General features: G+C 43.1%; 1 protein-coding gene across 2 annotated transcripts in view; it reads right to left on the reverse strand.

Annotated features, from left to right (window-relative positions):
- The window catches only part of TTC39B (tetratricopeptide repeat domain 39B), a 94,925-nt gene extending 79,191 nt beyond the window's left edge, over positions 1-15,734 (reverse strand). The window contains exons 1-3 of one of the 2 annotated variants that reach the window (XM_064437775.1): positions 15,530-15,734; positions 13,284-13,319; positions 11,632-11,705 (exon numbers count right to left, since the gene is read on the reverse strand). Coding sequence is in view for 1 of the 2 variants with exons in the window: in XM_064437774.1 (XP_064293844.1) it covers positions 15,530-15,577 (48 nt within the window). In the remaining variant the exon portion in view is untranslated. The remainder of the gene's footprint in view (positions 1-11,631; positions 11,706-13,283; positions 13,320-15,529) is intronic. The other variant, XM_064437774.1, reaches the window with a different exon arrangement.
- Positions 15,735-19,445: the final 3,711 nt, after the last annotated feature.

A 19,445-nucleotide genomic window follows, 5' to 3' on the forward strand; every position in this document is an offset into this window, starting at 1 on the left:
CTGTGACACTGGACCCTGGTATTAACAGTTTGTAGCCTAGGAACAGGAACACATGAAAAACACTCGTTTCAAAGAGGAAGGAGACGATGTAGCTGTTACAAAAGAGGACAATGATTTCCCCTTCCCAGTGACAGAAATAGCCTTGAGGCAGCAAGAACTGATTTGAAATGCACAAGTTCTGCTCTCTTCTGTACAACCAATTTTTAGATGAAAATGAAAAAATGAAATTTATTTCTTCAAAGGAAAAAAATGCACGTTTTTGTGCTTCCCTGTTATTCCAAACTTACTGGTTTGGACTAAAAATACAACCCATCTGCTTTTTAAAAATTGTTCTCAATCATATTTGCATAAAATATCAGTCTTTTTCCAGAGAGCTGAGTGGACTGATTGGTGGTTGTTTTGGAGGAACTGTGTTTTGCCAGATGTTTTCCACTGCAGATGAAAAACCTCGGCTGTCAGGAGCCAAAGATCAAGCTCAGTAGTTCAGACTTATTCAATCTCATCTATATGAAACAGTATGCCACATTCAAGGTCTTTGCTAATGTGGGTGACTCGGTTGGGGGCCATGCTTTAACAAAAAGAAAAAAGAAAACCCATGCTCCAAAAAGAAAACAGGAGTTGGTAAGGTAGAACCCAGCTTTACTAGAAATTTGGTTAACTAAGGAGTTGCTGAATAGTTAGCAATCCAAACAAACTTCAGTGTCATTTAATTCAAAAAATTAGATGTTAGTACCCACAAGAACAAAGGATTCTCCATTACAGTCTGGAAAGCAGTGGCCTTTGGATGCAGCTGGTCACCCCAAAATTACCAGAAAATGTAAGAAAACCGAGTCTTACAAAATCCACCCTCCATTTTTTACAAAGAACAGATGTTTGTAATGAAAGCACCTACCATAATTAAATGCAGCTAATCGACATGTTTTAAAGAGTGGACAATTCCTCCTTCACCTTCAGCAGCATGCAAATCAGACAATTCTTAAACAGCTTACCAGCCACACTGTATAAACTAGGGCAGGACTGAGAATGAATATCCACTGAAGGAATTACATTCAGTGATGTCAGTCATTGTGGTTTGGACCAGTTACACACCAGAGAGAGCAACAAGAGAAAGGCTTTTCTGAACCTACCTCTAAAGATGGGGCACAAGGCAGCAACGCTTCAGTAAACCAAACTGAAAAAAAAACAACTACATGAGAAAAAAAATCAGTCTCGCTTGTCTGAACACAACTGGCTGAGCTTGTGCTGTCCTACATACCTCTCCCTCATAACTGAAAAGTAGAAACAAGGAGATTCTTGCTGAGTTACACACTCAGCAAGTACAGGATCACAATATACTTTGCTTTAACTGACATGCAAATGGCTGCTGTCAACACTTATTCAAGTTCAGATTCATATCCAACGTCTTGATAAGAGTACAGTTTCAGTTACAGCTGGCTGAATACCAAGCTGGCTTCCCTTACTATTTACACTGGCACCTCCCTGCCATTTGACCTGCAGTTGTTTTTGCAGAAAGAGCACTTCTAAGAGGGAGAGGAATAGGGTAGCAGCATAGGATTTCATTGCTGCAATAAAGCTTTTTTTTCTTCATTTTTAAATTAGGTGACCATCTTTCCTGTCTGTCTCACACACACATACACACTTGCCCTCGGACACCCCGGAGTCCAAAGGAGTGTCATGTAGGTTTATATTTGTGAGTTGCACCAGGGTGTTAGAAAAACAAACAAAACCCACACAATAGAACAAACCACACATACTCAGTCACGTGTTCCCCGTCCAGTACAAATGCACCAAAGTACGCTCACAAAAAACGTCTGCAGAAATTGCTATGCCACAATTTCATTGAACAAAGCTGATTGCCAAGCAATTCTAAACTGAAAGGCAAATACAAACTGATACTGAAAGTAAGGCATTAGGGGGAGCATCAGAAACAGAGTTTACTCTCTTAACTTGCTTGTATACAGCCAAGGCATGAGCAACTTGAGAGTCACTAGCCTCCTGTGACTCAAATCAAAAAGCTTGGTCTTACCAATTCTGGCAAAGTTAATATTTCACAGCTACTGACATTTCTAGTTCAGAACTGGTAACCTCTCATCAAGTTTAACTTTCCATGACTGGCTAACCTTCAAGGAAACTTCAGCTCAGACTAGACAAAAGATCACTACAGAATTCGCCGCTAACAAATTGGTATCACTTCAAGACATACGATCCTAATGTGTAAGGAGGTAAGATGCCCACTGGCACTCATCTGAGTCAACACAACCTACAAAATACAGTAAAAGTTACCGTGAAGAGGAAAGAAAAACACAGTTGGAAGATCCATTTGACAAACACCAGGCAACACATCCATGTTCTTTTTGGAACTGGAGAACCATGGTCCTTCCCATCTCGTGAGGGTAGATTTGTCCAGCAATCTCACCTAACCTTCCCACCTTCATTCCCATATTTTAGTGTTCCTGATGTGGATGACAAGGATGAGAGTTTTCATCTGGGCTGCCCTACGCATTGTGTTACAGTGGGACACACAAAATTATAAAAAAAAAATGCCAAAACCACAACATAGTAGAATTGGAAGCCACAACAGCCAATGTAGCAAGGCTCCTAATCCACCACTAAAAGATTTTCAGTTTGCTGACTGAAAATTATTCTCTGTCAGCCGGAAAAGCAGTGAGAAGTGAACGACAAAGAAAAAGTCCTTAAATGACCTATTCCATACAAAAGGCCTCAGATGGGAAAAAAACAGTATACAGTTAACTTTACCCACTTCCTGCTTCCACATTAGATAAATTGCCACCATGACCACTGATCAAACAGATCTGGCAAAAGTAGTTATTTTATGATGAGTAAAAATATTTTGCATTGCTGTTTTTTCCATTATTTGAATGCTGCAACTTCTATTTTTGCCCTTCTAAACTTCTTCATTAGTAAGTATAAGTATTTGCTACTAAACCAACTTTTCAAAAATCTTAAATCCTTAGATGTGAAGAACAGGTTTATTACAGAACGGAATACAAATAACTTATCCCTCCCCCAATCAAATACACACTTTTTAGTGGGAGTGTTGTTAGCTGCAACTGGACTGAGCTGTTGACCCAGCTGATCAACGTCAGAGACAGGAAAAAACTACAGCTGACCTGTACTCACAAACAGGGGGCTGAAGAAATGGGAGGTAAAACAAAAAGCATTGAGAACACAAATACGTATTGCTGAAACAAATTATAAATCAAGACAATATCAGAGGTTTTAATCCACCAGTCAAAACATGTGGTAGGAGACAGAAGTAAGAATAGCTCTGTCCTTCAAGCAGTGTGGAAACATGTGTATTTCTTACCTGGCAAGGCTTAATCTCATAACAAACAGTGTGGAAAGTCAAAAAGACTCTACAAACAGCGTAAAAAAAAAAACAAACCAAAGCAAACTTTTCTCTGGTTTTGTAAAAGCCATAAATCATCTTGAGAGTTACCCTGAATTGAAGATCATCTTTCCAAAATACCTGCCTGTCACAACAAGGAAACAGTCACCGATTTTTTTCCAATTCCAGTTGTCAAAAGAGAAACAAATGCCATCACTTAGATGGCATAAGGCTTCATGCCATGGCTGTAGGCTTTGGAACTCTTGTAGTATAACTTTGTTCAGGACAACTGCTGTCTTATCTACTATGAAGAATTTAATATCTTATATAAGGAGGCTTTTTAAAGACCTCATTTAAATGTAACTTCAGCTGTCATACTTCCAGAGACTTCCTTACCTCATTCAGAGGACAATGTGATTCATGGGGTTAAAAAACCAAGCACAAACAGATTACTCCAACCAGGAAAATAAGAACTGCTCAAATCACAGCTATACTGCAATCCACTGTAAAAAAGGACTGTGTGATCTACATAAGTGAGTGCTGTTGCTAGAGAATCCATGTACTTCAGAGTCAGGTTCCATTTTTGTTGCTTGCTATTTGGTGCAATTGGAAGCAGTTTAAATTAAATAATAACAAACTTGCAGTTTTATCTTAGTGCCGTAACACACGAGTAGCACATCTGAACAGAATGTGAGGTCTCTGAAGTATAACACTGAATGTGCTCATACCATGAAGAGAAACTGTCACCTATGAAAGTGCAAACAAAGGGATTATCAGTGCTTTCCATCAGTTTGTCATTAGATAAACTTCTGAAATGTATCAGAATTACTAATAATAATTTCTCATCATTACAAGAGTTAACATCCAGTTCTGCCAGTCCTGGGCATAAGAGGTTTGTTACTGTTTGGTGGTGGGTTTTTTAAGAAAAAAACTATGCTTAAAGAAAAAAGTATTTGCAGTTAGGATTTATATGCATTTACTAAATTTCCAAGCCCTTCCTCCAGCAAAGATCTCTTGTTAGCATACAACAGCTTCCAAGCTTTGATGAGGTCTCTAGTTACACAATCAAGTTAGTGTTGAGCATGGGCAGCTTTCAGCAGGAAGCAGCAAAACTTCAGTTCCAGTCTCTCTGTCCTTACCCCACGACATACCTGACTTCTTGTCATGCAATGTTCCATGTTGAAGGAAAAAAAAATATCTTTTTTAAAAAAATGACAAAATTATATGAATCCCACACATATCAGGATGGATCAAACAGAAAGACATATTGTAAGTCAAGATGCAATTACAAACTGACAGTCAGTCTTGACTCAGCATAAGACAGAAGTAGATACAGCGGAGACCACTTCCCAGTAAGGGAAAAAGAATAAAATATAAATAGCTAAGAGGAAACGCACATTGTGTTGTCCTGAACTTTACTAGGCAATTTCAAAAAAGGCGCTCAATGCTCACTGCTTGCACAGATTTCTAAATCTACCAAGAAAAATCCTAATCATGTAACAGGTTCGCCATGCATACTACAGAATTATCTAGACAAAAGCATAACCTCTGACAAATTACAGTTCTCTTAGAGGGACATTTTGACAGCACTCCAGAATGCTTGCCAATTACAATGTAATCAACAAGCCTAAATAAATCTCATTACAGAGGCATCACATTGGACCTGCTGATATTAATACTTTTCAGACATGATCCCAAGCTGGGGAACAAAACATGTTTACCTCATATTAAAGATGATTCAGTGGCAGCTTTGCCTATAACTAATTTTTAAAAAAGGAAAAATATGAAAGGGATGTTAATATGAGCATCTTGGGTATTAACGTCCCCTTGTCTCCCTCAGGTTAAATATCCTCTTGACTATACAGCTGATTACTCATTTGTACAGAATGCAACAGCAGTTGCTGCATATTTAGCACCACAAAGTTGTAGTTTATAATGAAAAGCAACTTAAGTGATTTTTTCTTAACTGGTTCAGTTTCTTTAAAAGAAGGTCTTGCTGCAATAACAGTAACTCCAACAACCCTATTTACGATAATTACATTAATTGTTCTCATTACAGAACTCAAAAGTCTCTACGGATATCTTCTGATCCACCAGCAGCACTAACTGCAATAACAAAACAGCAGAGCTTTAGAAGGCAACATTATCTACAGTTAGAAGTGTCTGTAATACAGGATTAAAGCAATGGCTGCTGTCCAGAGCACAGCTTGTTCCCCCAGTGCAAGACAGACACAGGCTACCTTCCATCTCTCCTAGAAACAATCAGTTTTTTTTCATTAATAGAAAAGCATCCTCTTAAGGACACAGCAACTTTAACTTCACTACTAGTATAGAATTAACTAATTATTAACTGATTTATACATGTGTTCTAGAGAATTTGTCAGCTTTCCACTAGAAAGAAAGCAAGACAGGCAAACACCTAACTCAGAAATATGGTATCACATTAAATTACACTAAGCAGAATCAGATCTTGACTTAACCAGGCAGTAATCTAAAGTGTTAGTTCTTCCTAGGCTACTTACAGGCAAGCACAAACAGAACACATTCTCATCTGAAGTTATGAGGATAACCCTTACAAAAAAAAAAAAATATCACAGGGAGCACTTGCCTTCAAATTCCATTACGTAAGAGTTAACCTATTAACATCACCCTTAAGTTTTGGTATATGTCATGTGTCTACTGCTTTCCTTCTTCAGGCAAGGCTCCCCCTACTTTAATTCTTCATCCAGTCTATCCCCAAGCAGAGTGTGGTATTTCCTCAGGCACTGCAGGACAGCTGCAGGATCCAGAAGAGACTACACAGCTGCACTGAAAGCAGCATGCATTTCGCTATACAGAGGTCATAACATTCACTTATGCATCAAAGCTTGTCAGAAATGTGCGGTTCTCCCCTGGCATGCACCCTCCCTGTAGAGTTTACTGATGTCATGAGGAATTTATAGTCTTTGGAAGTTCTAGCTGCAGTGTAATAACAGGGACAGAATAAATATAAAGCTGTTACCAGATTCGTCACTTCTGCCCAAAGGGTCACTTTACCACAAGTATAAGGTTACAGGAGGTCAAAGCCTCTCGACAAGTGCTCATGCACACATACTGCCTCCTCCTCCCAAAATGGTTAGAGCCCTCTTCTGGCACCTTCCATTGTATACTGGAGGCCATCAGAGCACTGGTTCCTTCACACCAGGCCTGCACTGCAGCGTCTGGTGAACTCGCTGTTGTGACTCAACCTGTGCAACAGCAAATCCCACGTGACTGCACAGTCTAATTTAAAGCACTAAACCTCCGCACACCACTTCCTCCCATCAGCACCCAGAGACACGGAAACAGAGAAGCCAAACCCATTACGCAAGGCGTGGAGTACTTCTTTTAACTATGGAAGAAGTGTCAGCCAGGCAATTATTCCAGCCTGCCAGGGAGCTATTTATGTCACAACTGATCTCTGCCTGCCTGTTGCTGATATCCATACCCATTTTCACTATAGCTTATGGTCATTATATACTAGAAAGTTTTGATTCATTTGTAAAGGCTGTTGCAGAATTTCTTGAAATCCCACATGTGACTTTTTACTTGCTTCTTCAGACCATGCAAAAACTGCTTGCCAAAAGGCAATATTTCAAAGTAAGAAAGATAAAATTTAGGCCAATTTCTGCAACTATTAAAACATAAATTCAGTAGTTTCCAGAACTCACCTACATAATCTAAAAGACCAACTGCTACTGTGAGAGATGATCTACACAGATACAAAACACAAAACTCATACAGAGTTTACCTGCCCAGCATAAAACTGCATGCTCTATTGCCACTACAGCCCAGACCAAAGCTAAGAAATAGAGAGACAGCCAAACACAAAACTTTGCATTTGACTTCCATCAAGGGCAAGAGTAACATGCTTTAGAGACAACTGAGGAGGAAAGCCCTGTATCCTGGGTTGCCATCAAAAGATGTAACCCTCAGCTTCCCCTTCTTGCACTCCACCTGTCCTTCTAACAGCAGAGGACTTCAACAAACAAAGCAATACAGCTGTGTGGGTTTGAAAAAAAGAGAAACAAACAAACAAAACACACACAAAACCCAACCCCAAACCCAACCCAAAATGTTAACAACACTGGATGCCCATGGCACCACGGACACAGAACTGTACAGTCTCTGTAGCAACTACTTGCCTACTTTCCCTTAGAGACACAAACATCCTCCTCTTCATGCAGGCACATCACCACTTAAAAGCTGCAAGCTCACTTTTTGACTACTCCAATGTACAAACTCACAACAAGCACTAATTCAGAAAGTGATTAGGAGTCCCCCTTCATGGTAGAAGTCTGAACCACAAAAGAGGAGAATAAATGCAGAGCATGACTTCCGGGAGGATCCTCCTACTTGGGACCCGATTTGTGACATTGGTATGACTCTGTACTTCTGTTTCCAGTTCACAAAAAAAGCACAAAATCGGGACAACTTGCATTTACTTTGGACTTCCACTCTAAACACATCACTTAACTCAAATGGAAAATAAAAATCCCACCATTCAAATCAGTGAAATGGACTTCCAAACTGCCTACCATAATGTTTTTTTCAATTGGACCCCAATACTTCTTTGGCATTCCCTTACTGAGAAATATGTTCACTCTGAAACATAACTACATAATTTGTGCCACCCCTTCTACTCAGCATGACTTGAATTTACATAGTTTGCATTTAGCAGAAGTCACAGCACTTTGGCATAGTGTTAGACTAACTATTCCATCTTCTAGAAGTGACTGGCCATGAGCTACCCTGTATTTTCCATTGATAGAGGGAGCTGTAGCCATATATAGCTCTTTAATCCAAATTACATTAAAAGACACTGACACTGAGCTGCTGCTGAATCTCTCTTTCCCATGGTTTTAAAGAGACTTTGCTTAAGCTCAGTAGAATGCAGCCTAACAGAGCCAGCTACTTCAGTGGTGTCAAGTAGCAGTACACAGGCAGATATGTTTAACTGGATTTTCCAGAGTTGCACATGTTTTTCTGCTAAGATTCTCCATCTGGACAAGGCACAGATTTAGATATTCTTTAATACTACATTTAAGCCACTGAGTCTTAAAGTTCTTCTAGTCCAAGTCACTCAAATTTAGCTTAACTGCTAAGTCTCGGAAGTTTAGTTTCTATGCTTTTCACACTTGCCTTGACAAAGAACATAATAATTAACATGATTAATGTGTTACAAAGATGCAAGGATATAATGATATAATAAGTAGCTAAAAATGGCTCAGACACCCACCCACCCATCCCCCCTCACCATTCCTCCTCAATGAAGTTAATAGGATTACTTTTCAAAATATTTTTCCTGATGGGAGGGCCCTAACAAACTGTGTACCTCATATTCAGGTATGCTACAGTTTATTAGAAAAAGAAGTCAAGAAACACGCTTCACATCATGTACTATGACTCTCTTCAAAGTCATTATTTGTAACAGTTTAAGACAAATTATTGTCTCCCCAAATTGAAGCGGGAAAGCTTTGTAGAAAAAGTGGAATACTTCAGTTTTTGACATGTTTCTTCAGCACCTTCTAGCCAGGTGAGCTACAAGAGCACTAAAGATCTGCATAAGCTTGCCTCATCTAAAAAGCCTCTTTACCAAAGCCACAACTGGTAATTCCACATTTTTCAGAAGCAAGCTCAGGTCTTGCCACAAGACCTTAGAGTAGCCATGTAACAGTGAACTACAATTCATACTTCTCAAAACAAAAAAAAGATTAAATGAAAAAAGTCATTTGCTCCAGCCCTGGAAGCTTACTAAGTTTACAGGAGAGAAAAAAAAAAAAAAAAAAAAAACAAAAAAACAAGAAGACATGACATAGAGGGCAGGTTTATCTAGCTGCCCCACTGCACTAGGCATCAACAGTCCTAAGGGAGAGAACCCTGATAAAACATCATCTTTCTAGTCCATTATTTCTTGGCAAAAATAAAAGCCAGTGTGACATATTCTACCTTTATAACCACACCTTACTCAACGAAAACCAGTAGGAATATTTCTTTCTTCCGGCCACCTACTACTAGTTACAGCCAAGTATTAACTATTCACCTACAGAACACTGCACTACTTAGAACAACCAGCACTGCCAATTGGTGCCAAACACAGAAATTATGATTTTCAGCAATGGTTTTCCTCCAAACCTCCTCTCTGTTTTAATGACAGACCGTCCTTGTACATCTGCCAATAAGAGAATTTCTGGAGCACAAGTGTGCACATGATGCAGGCTCCTGGGGATGAGAAGAAACCAAAGCAGTGCTGCACACCTGAACACTGGCTTGCAAAGTTTATTTACTACTCTATTACACAGTGAACGCATAAGAGAAGTGGAATAAAACACATGATACACTCACTGCTGTCATCATAACAAAAATTATCACTGCTAAGGTCTAAGATATTAGATTATCTTGCCTTACTATGTGGTAAAAGCATTGCTTCCTTACTCCAGAATAAGATGACAGGCAAGTTTTACTTGCTTGATAAGGAAATCTCAATTTTAGCACCTAGTATTTGGGTGTAAAACCACAGGTCTGTGATTTTTACTTACTATTAACTTAGATTAAATGTTTCTTGAACCTGAGAGGGCTAAAAAAAGCAGAAGATATTTTTAGCTCTAACACACAAATTCTTACATTACTGACCATCTAAGCAGACACCTGACCCCCTATGGCACAAGGGTCTTGGACATGTCCAGGCTCTAACCAGAACCCACATCAACTCAGATCCACCTCTGAAAGCCAATTCTTAAGTCTTCAGCTGCACGATCTTGCTCTCTTTTTGAAAAGAGAGCAGTGACCCACCATTTCTGCTCCCTCAAGTATAACATTATTCCTATTAATCCAGAAGAAACAGCATGTGTGAAAATCACTGCCCACCAGATAGACATGTTCTGTCAGGCTGTATTCCTGCCAGCCTGTCACCAGCAAGTATGATCTTGTCTCCCTCTACCTTCCGTGCTGGTGCCGCACAGGAAGAAAAGCCCGATTACTTATTTGAAACTCTCCTTGCTGCTGCAAGTCCTTTTGTTTAGGCAAGCTATAGGAGACTAACTTATCAAGACAGGAGGCATAAGACCATACATGCTTACCACCAACTCAAAGGTTGAGTCATCCTGGTCCATTCTGCTACTGAAGTTCTGCCAAGAGGCAGTTAAATTCCCTTTCTGTCTTCACATGCAAGCTCTTTCCCAACAGAAGGATCCAAAAGAACATTTATCAAAACAAGGTCATTGATCTCTAGCAGTTCCAACAAGCCCCTCAGGTCTAGAAGTTTTCCCAAACATACCAGCACCAAAGTAAGAACATACATTTGCAGAACCAAACATACTTCCACAAATTTGTAAATCTGTAAGGACATGTAAGTAAGTAAGAACTACTGGAACTACAAGAAGCAACCTCTTTCCCCTTGAGGATTATGTATGAAGTAGAACAGTGATTCCATACAGTGGATGACAAGCTTTCAGCTGCAATTACCAAGACAGCTGTACCAGTAAGGACAGTAACTTCCACTGCTCAAAGTAAAGGCTTCCCTGAAAGATATTAGATGCTGCTTTCCACAACAGAAAAGCAGCACTTCAATATACAAAGAAAACCACAAACCTTAAAGAAACTGACACTTCCTTTTTGTTCTGCTTTTTTTTTCCATCTAGGTACAAAATAAATATCACCACCGCACATATGCCCCCGAAGAAAACACAGAAAAGAGAAGTAAGTGCAAATTAGACAAAAAAATAAGCTTCATAGGTACTTCACTCTCCCAGAAGTTTATGTCAGTTCTGCCTCCCTAACAGGCATCTGGTGCTTCCCACAGTAATCCCACCTTTTCCCATATCCCTTTTATCTTTTACCTCTCACTCTGAGGATGAGCAGCACACTGATTAACCAAAAATATGAAAGTTTAATTGGAACATGTTACATACACTTCCTTTTCCTCTGCAGGAAGCCAATAAAGACTTAAAGCACACTTCATCTACACGGTTTTCAAATTTGGTCACAGTCAACCAAGGGGCTCAAACGGATGAATGAAGCGAGCCTTAGGAAGCCAATTAAGAAATGGAAAAAACTGAACAACAAAAATTAGCCATCTCAGAATGATATAAGTAATATGACATTGGGGTACACATCCTTACCTTGAATAGGTGGTCACAAGGAAAAATAATACCTCTCAACAGGTATACCAACAGGTAAAACAAAATTTTATTTGAAATAAAGAACCTCGAAGGCAGAGACAGCAACCTAATTTTATGTAATAAAGAAGAAATTACCGGTCATACCTAGTTTTCTCACGGTCCTTTCCTCATCTGTGCTGCTGCAATAGTTTGCCCCTCAACTTCGATGTAGATGTGCTCTGACAGTGAGAGAGGCCAAAACAGGAACACAAAAAACAGATGAGCTACATGCTAAAGCACAAGCATTTGGAATAAGCTGGCAAAAGGAGTTCAAATTTTACATTCTTCAGTTGAGCAAGATCTACTTCTCAAAGAGACAAAACCATACATATCAGATTAGGATGTTTTAGAAACAACCATCCTTCCTGAGGGGAAGCAACCTCACTACCCCGTCCCAACTCCATATTCCACACTCCTCACTTTTTAGGGTGAAAAGGCAGCATAGTGACTTGTTTCCAGCTTCTCAAAGTCTCTAGGGGAGTGCAGCTACCACCCTTTCTCACCACTGAGACTCTTCTTCCATGCTGGAATTACCAAACAGAACTGGTGAAGAATCCTCAGCGTAAACATGAGAGAAAGGCCAGTGTTTTGCAGTTCTATAATTTATTCTAACGTACACTATTATGACTAAGCTACTGGTGGAAAGTAGCACACCACTAGTAACTTCCTTGATCACATGTACAGCTGCTGCTGCAGCAGTGGATAAAAAGCTTGAGTACTTCGAGTACTAACCAGTACTAAACAGCTTTTGAGTTAAAGACGATGCCGGTTTCATTTTGAAATTAGCTCTTAAGATAAACTGTCCAGGCTGATAAAGCCAGCCTGTACAGTGTTTGTCCCTGCTTGAGCAGTTCAAGAGAGTACAGGGGGCACCATCAGGCCTTCATTACCTAAATTTTCCTTAATAGGTTAGTTTAGAGCTGAGGCACAGATTAGCTGAATTGGCCAAGCTGTCCTTAATACAAGCCTCAGAGTTAAACACAGCAAGGGCACCAAATCACTTTCAGATCTGTGTATAATCCTTAGTCTGCCTGACTGTGGCCAAACAAGGCATCTAGATACTTCTTGATCATGATCCTTTCTGTCTGGCCACAAGCCTCACATGCACAAAGGCCAAGGATGGGTTTGTTTTTTTTTTATGGATAGGGAATCCCCAAGTAACCAATTAAGCTGGCTTTAAGACTTTAAAAATCCAGGGCAGCACAGAGTGAACTTAATGGGAAGCAGATCTGGCCCACTATTTTAAGTAATCTTTAGACGGGGGGGCGGGGGGAGAAGGCTTAAAGTTTTGCCTGAAGAGCCTGCAGTGGCTGGGAGTTCTATTTTGCTCTTAAAGTTATGCATATATGTCCTAGATTTGCAATCTGTTCCAGAAGAACACTAGTAAGAGTACTTTTAGCAGGTGAATTCAGTGTCATATAGTGGTTTAAGTGCTGATGGCATATCTTTGTCTAAGTTCACAACTGGGCACACCATAGGTGGGCACTTCCACTCTGACCATGCAGCATCCAGGAAACCGCTTCCTAGTAGAGGATGACCACACACACTCTAACACCTGGGAAGCAACACTGCACAGGAAAATCCCAAGTGCAACAACCATTTGTTTCCCCAGATGAGCATACCCGTAACACTATCTCATTAATATAACCTCTTAGGCTTAGGTCTCCAACTCCTGTTGGTGTTTTTTTAAAAACAAAACACCGGACTACTACACTTGCATTAGCTGGGGGAAAAAAACAAACCAAAGACTTATTTACACTTCACACCACTTCCTTGCCGTGCCCGCTGGAAAGCTGCAGGATGATAAGGGACAAGTCAGTGAAAAAAATTAAATATAGATAAACATGGTATCTGGCACTTCCTTGAGCTGCAAGAAGCATAAGGAAAATCACAAGATTTATTCACCAGGGACTACAGCAGCGGGCAGTTACCTGCTACCTTAAGCTTGGACTTTAGAAGCAGGGTTCTTACTGGTCAATGTCCTGCTAAGTAGGTAACAACTTCAAGGTTTAGCTTAACATACCCTTCTTCAAAGCTTCAGGGATGAAGAACTATTCACAAATCCCTGCAAAGCAAAATTCTGTGCTAAAAGCTATGTTCATATAGTATTAAGCATGAACACTTAAAACAGGAAGGAGAGTTCCCACCTGCCTTGTTCCATGTAAATAACATTATTTAGATGCATAAAGCTCTGAAGTTCCCCAACTTCAGTTTCCCAACATCATAACCATTGCAAACACTTAAAAAAAAAGAAAAAGCTGACACAATTAAAACCAACTACCTCATGCATGAAGTGCTGAAATCACATCTAGCTTACTAGTAAAGAAATTATGGTGAACTGTAGGCAAAGGGCAGTCTAGACAGCTTTGGTAAGAGAAGTAGTGACTTTCCCCAAGATCAAGCCACCATCTGCCCTCCCTTCCTAAACTCTGGGATCTCACCAAGAGAAATCCAAGCTCTCGCACTATTACCAGTTTGCGTCTGTTTCAGACTCCAGAGAGTCAAGGACAAGTCTCTGCAAAAAGTGCAAGGTCTTTCAAGCTCATCTGGAGAAAGCTTTGCACTTTTTGCAGACTAAAGCTCAAATAAAGCCTCTTCCAGGTGCTTTTATGCCTATTTTTCCATTTGTTTGCACGGCTGCTTGTTTTCCTCTAATGAAGCATTGACACTCAACAGCAAACTTGGTGAACAATATTCTCCCCTGGTGTTCACACAAGGCAGCCGGGCTACAACTAAGTTGCTAAATGCCTGTTTTAACAATTGTGAATTCCAACTACTTGCTTGCTGAGAGCAGCAGGAGTTTGTTAATCATTTATTTTCACTGGTACTACTCCTTGTATTGGAAACAAAACACAGCTTCGCAGAGATGACTACAATTTTGGAGTGATTAACTCCAGTATTCAATGCTATTTAAGCATTTCACACCACCTTCACATTATGCCTCCACACTACAATCTTAGGAAGTATCAACTCTTACAGCATGCTCTGAAATACAGAGTAGTATATATCCCCAACTTCCAACCGAGAAAAAGAACAAGCTGCTTCATATCCTCTCTTCCAAGAATGGCTTCTGCAACTGTCAAACACAAAACACGAGGATTCAGTTGAACTACACAAAATACCAAGTCCTGCGTATACATCTGTCAGTTGCCCTGCTGTGTGAAACACTGCCCCACCTCAGAAACGGGGCACTGGTTACCTGCCTTTTCTAAAATTCATCCTAACGGGGTTTTTAAAAACCAGCAAACAAAAAGAAACCAAGCGAAAAAAACATGAATCGTAAGTTTTATTCAGCAAAGTTCAGCCGGAAGCACGCCTTACAAATCTTTTTGAAGCAGCTGCTGAAGACACGCAAGGCTAACAACATTCATTTTAGACTGTGCAGTCAGAAATCGAGTCAATATTCCCACAGGTGCCTGCCTGGACTACGACCTACCGCCTCAGTTTTGCGGTACCCTTCCCCAATCCTAGCCCAGGACGCCCTTACACCACCAGCTTTCCAGGAGATGTTATATATCAACCATTCTGCTATTGCACCTTCCCGGACCGGACCCGCCCCCCCCGCCCCGCGCCGGCCCAGCGCCCCTGGGCCGGGGGGTGGGCGGGGATCGCGCCGCCGGGAGGATGGGGCGCCGCGGCAGCAAACCCGCGCGGAGCCCTGGAGATGGGTTTTAAATAAAAGAAAGGGAAAAAAAAAAAGAGAGAGGGAAAATAAAAAAACAAAGGGGGGGGATGCGGGGAGGAGCTGCCGCGGTCCCTCCGCCGGGACAACTTTTCCCAGGTGCCGGCGGCTCCTCGCCCGGGCCGGCCCCGGGAGAAGGAGGAGGAGGACGATGAGAAGGCAGCTGCCCGCCCGGCTCCGGCGCGGCGGGGCTGCCGAGCGGTGGGTCGGGATGCCTGCGGAGCCGGGCCCCCTGCCCGCGTTTCCTCCCGCCGGCAGGCTACGGACGGACAGACGGCCGCTGCCCACCCAGAGCCTTCTCGCCGCCTCCCCTCCGGTTACCTCCTCGCCGCCGCCGCTCTCCTCCGTGCCGTTTCCTACGCTCGCCATGTTCCCGCTCCGCTGCCCGCCACGCCGGGATGACTACGGCTGCCTCGCCGTGCCGTGCCGCGCCCCGTCCAGCTCCGCTCCGCTGCCCACCGCCCAGCAGTGGTGCCTGACTCCAACGCTTCCCGGCCACCCCCGCTCGGCACGGACCGGCCCCGGACCCCGGCCACGCCCCCCGCCTCCGCCTCCCCACCCCGTCGGTGGCCACGCCCCCTCATTTGCATCGGTCGGCCCCGGAGGTGCCTGCGGGCCCGGCGGCGGGGGCGGTCACGGCACCGCACCGGGCCCTCGCGGGGAGGGGGGAGGGGCTCGCCCGGCCTCCCGCGCAAGCGGTTCCTCGTCCGCAGCTCGTGTCCGGTCTCCTTCCCCCGCGAGGCGCGCGCGCTTTGTCCTGCCGCCCCCCGTCCGGCCAGCCCGCGGCCCCGTGCCACCAGCGCCGCTGGCACCCGCCCGAGGGCGGCGGGGCTTCTCGCATTCAGTGCCCCCTGCAGCCGCTCCCTCGGTGTCCCCGCAGCCCCCCGGCACCTGAGCGGCGATGCCCGGTACCCGGAGCCTGCACCACCGCGTAGGTGCTGCTGCGCTCCCTACCACCGGCCTCTGCCTCGGCTTGCGGCGGGGCCCAGCCGGCGGCCTCGGCGCTCGCTTGGAGGGGCGTCAGGCCCACAGCACTGCGTTCGCGCGGCGGCCCCATGAGCCTGTCGGTGTCACTCAGTCTGCTCGTGCATTCCTCACCGCCTGGAGGCCATGAGAAACGTGAACGTCAGTCAGCACCCTGTGGAAGAGCTGTTCCATGGCCATGCTGAGAAAAAAAGTTTGTGAAGCAGGCAGCTCTCTGAGAAGGACTGTAAGAGTCCCCCACCCCGCATTTCCTGTTGATAGATCACAGTATTGTAATGCTCTTTGCTAAAGATCTACCAATTTCCACTTTTCCCTGTTCTGCCAGGTCAAGTTCTGACTTCTGCTTAGGTTCAGGACCTCAGCTGAGGTCAAGTTCTACTAAAAAGTAGGTAGCATGATGCCTGTCTCCACTTCTCCAGGCTACTCCTCTGTCACAGCCCCTGTTAAAAAATACATGTAGTTTTGATATACTAGCTTTGATGTGAACCATAGACAGGCGAAGAGGGAAGGAGAACTGAACAGATTCAGCTAACCAGGAGGTAGATACAAAGAGCTTTTTGGAACATTTGGGATCAATGAAGCAGAGTCTGGATGGAGGCCTGTCACTAGTAGGTGTTCCCCAGGGGTCTGTGCTCGGTCCAGTCCTGTTTAACATATTCATCAATGACCTGGATGAAGAGACAGGTGTAACGTCAGCAAGTTCACTGATGACACTGAGGTGGGAGGAGTGGCTGATATGCCAGAAGGCTGTGCTGCCACCCAGCGAGACCTGGACAGGCTGGAGAGCTGGGTGAGGGGAACCTCATGAAATTCAACAAGAGCAAGTGCAAGGTCTTGAGCTTGGGGAGGAAGAACCCCATGCACCAGTACAGGCTGAGGGCTGAACTACTGGAAAGTGTCTTTGTTAAGAAGGACCTTGGAGTGCTGGTGGACGGCAAGCTGACCCTGAGCCAGCACCGTGCCCTTGTGGCCAAGAAGGCCAATGGTATCCTGGGATGCATTAAGAGGATTGTGGCCAGCAGGTCGAGAGAGGTTATCTACTCAGCCCTAGTGAGACCACATTTGGAGTACTGTGTCCAGTTCTGGGCCCCCCAGTTTAAGAAGGACAGGGAATTGCTTGAGCAAGTCCAGCGGAGAGCTACCAAGATGGTCAGGCGGCTGGAGCACTTCCCTTATGAAGATAGGCTGAAAGACCTGGATTTGTTCAGCCTGGAGAAGAGAAGACTGAGGGGGCATCTTATCAATACTTACAAATATCTGAAGGCCAGGTGTCAAGAGGATGAGGCCGGACTTTTCTCAGTGGTGCCCAACGACAGGACAAGGGGCAATGGGCACAAGTTGGAACACAGAAAGTTCCACCTGAGTATGAGGAAAAACTTCTTTACTGTGAGGGTGGCAGAGCAGTGGAACAGGCTGCCCAGGGAGATTGTGGATTCTCCTTCCCTGGAGACATTCAAAATGCGCCTGGACACAGTCCTGTGAACCCTGGTCTGGGTGTGCCTGCTCAAGCAGGGGGTTTGGACAAGATGATCTTCAGAGGTCCCTTCCAACCCCTACCATTCTGTGATTCTGTGATTTTGTGGGATTACAGTCTAGAGATGAGCAAGGTCCTTCAGTCTAAAAAGAGGCAGAAGTATGGGCTTTCAATGTAGGCTAGAAATTTAAGTGTCTTCATTAGTCTTACATAGTCTGTGGTACGCTTTGGTATTTTTACTCAGCCGAGCTAAGTAAAATGGGAAGGGGAACCTAACTGAATATCTTCACCTGTCCTGCAAGATTGCATTCTTCTCAGTTAAGGTGTCACAGGCACACTGTTCTCCCATACCCCTATTGTACCTGAGCATGTTTCTTCACTGGCAGCTTGTTAGAAGTTACTCCAGTGGTCTTAATACACTTCTCCAGGACTGATCTGAAGCACATGAAACATACCAGTAGTGCAAATGCAGTAGACAGGCCCATACATGCTTTGTATTTCACTCACAGCACACTCATATCTGTCTACCAGCTCCTACTGAAATGTACATTACCATTACATCAGAATGTTACACTGTTCACGAGAATTATACATGTTATCATCCTCTGTTGAAGACATGACTCCCTTTCTGTTTTTCAGTTCCAAAGGCAATCCCTTTGAGATGTCCCTTTTCCCAGAGTAGCGGATTACCTCTGTTTCAAAACAGTTTTTAATAGCATTATTCGAAAACAGAATACTATGGGGTACATAATGTGAGTAGGATAGCTAATACATAAGGTCTCCAAGGTCTAGAAACATGGTCCTTAAAGATTAGAGCCTGTTATAACATTCTGTAGGAGCCACACACCTAGGCAGTTATGCGTTGCCAGTTCTACCTACAGAGAATAAAAACTTAGCCTGATCCCCTACGTTCTTCTAGGAACTATTAATGGACTATAGCGCCAGCGCTTTTAGAGTTAGGCTGGGAAAATCACACCAATGTGCAGAGTTTGTAGTCACGAGTAATTACTCTATGTGTAGGAGACATAGCTGCATGAGTCAGAGGTTCAGTTAATATACTCAGCAAGTTCAAGGTCTAGCTCAACACCACTTTGTCATGATTAGCTTTTCATAGGTTTAATTTACATTGTATTATTTCCTCCCCACAAGTTCCTTAGCATATTTATTCTCTTTTGGATAGATTTAAGGTGACATCCAACAGTGATCTTTCTCTGATCAGAACAAAGATGCATGCTAAAATAATTATGGTAGTGGTAACTACATCATATCTTTCCTAACCCAGGTAGCTAAGGCATGAAAATTGCTACTGAAGTCTGAGTACAGGCCCTGTGAATGGCAGAGCCATTACTGAGTTTTGCTTGGTCTTTGACAGCCTGCCACAGGGCATGCTCCCGTTTAAGTCATTGTAATAACAGTCAAAGGGCCATCTCAAAGCCACTCCCTCCATTGGCTTTAATCAGTTTAATCATTCTTCCCCTTCTTTGAAATTTAAGCATTAAAGAAAAGCCTTGCTAATTTCTCTTCCTCTTACAGTTTTCCATTTGTAAAAAACTAAACAAAACAAAACCCACAACTTCTGCAGCACTATGAACAAGAATTAATAGTTCTTAATCCTCTGAGAAGAGAAGCCTGCTGCAATTCCCAGCCAGCTCTAGTTTCTATCCATTTGATCGTAGGTATCTTTGCAGCAAGAATTAAGAAGATTATGAGCTCATTACTAATCTTTCAGAGAGCATTCAGAGTGGATGTGTTTAAAGGATTTTGCTGAAATCTCACAGA

Source organism: Phalacrocorax carbo, chromosome Z, assembly GCF_963921805.1.
Source record: "Phalacrocorax carbo chromosome Z, bPhaCar2.1, whole genome shotgun sequence".
Taxonomy (NCBI): domain Eukaryota; kingdom Metazoa; phylum Chordata; class Aves; order Suliformes; family Phalacrocoracidae; genus Phalacrocorax; species Phalacrocorax carbo.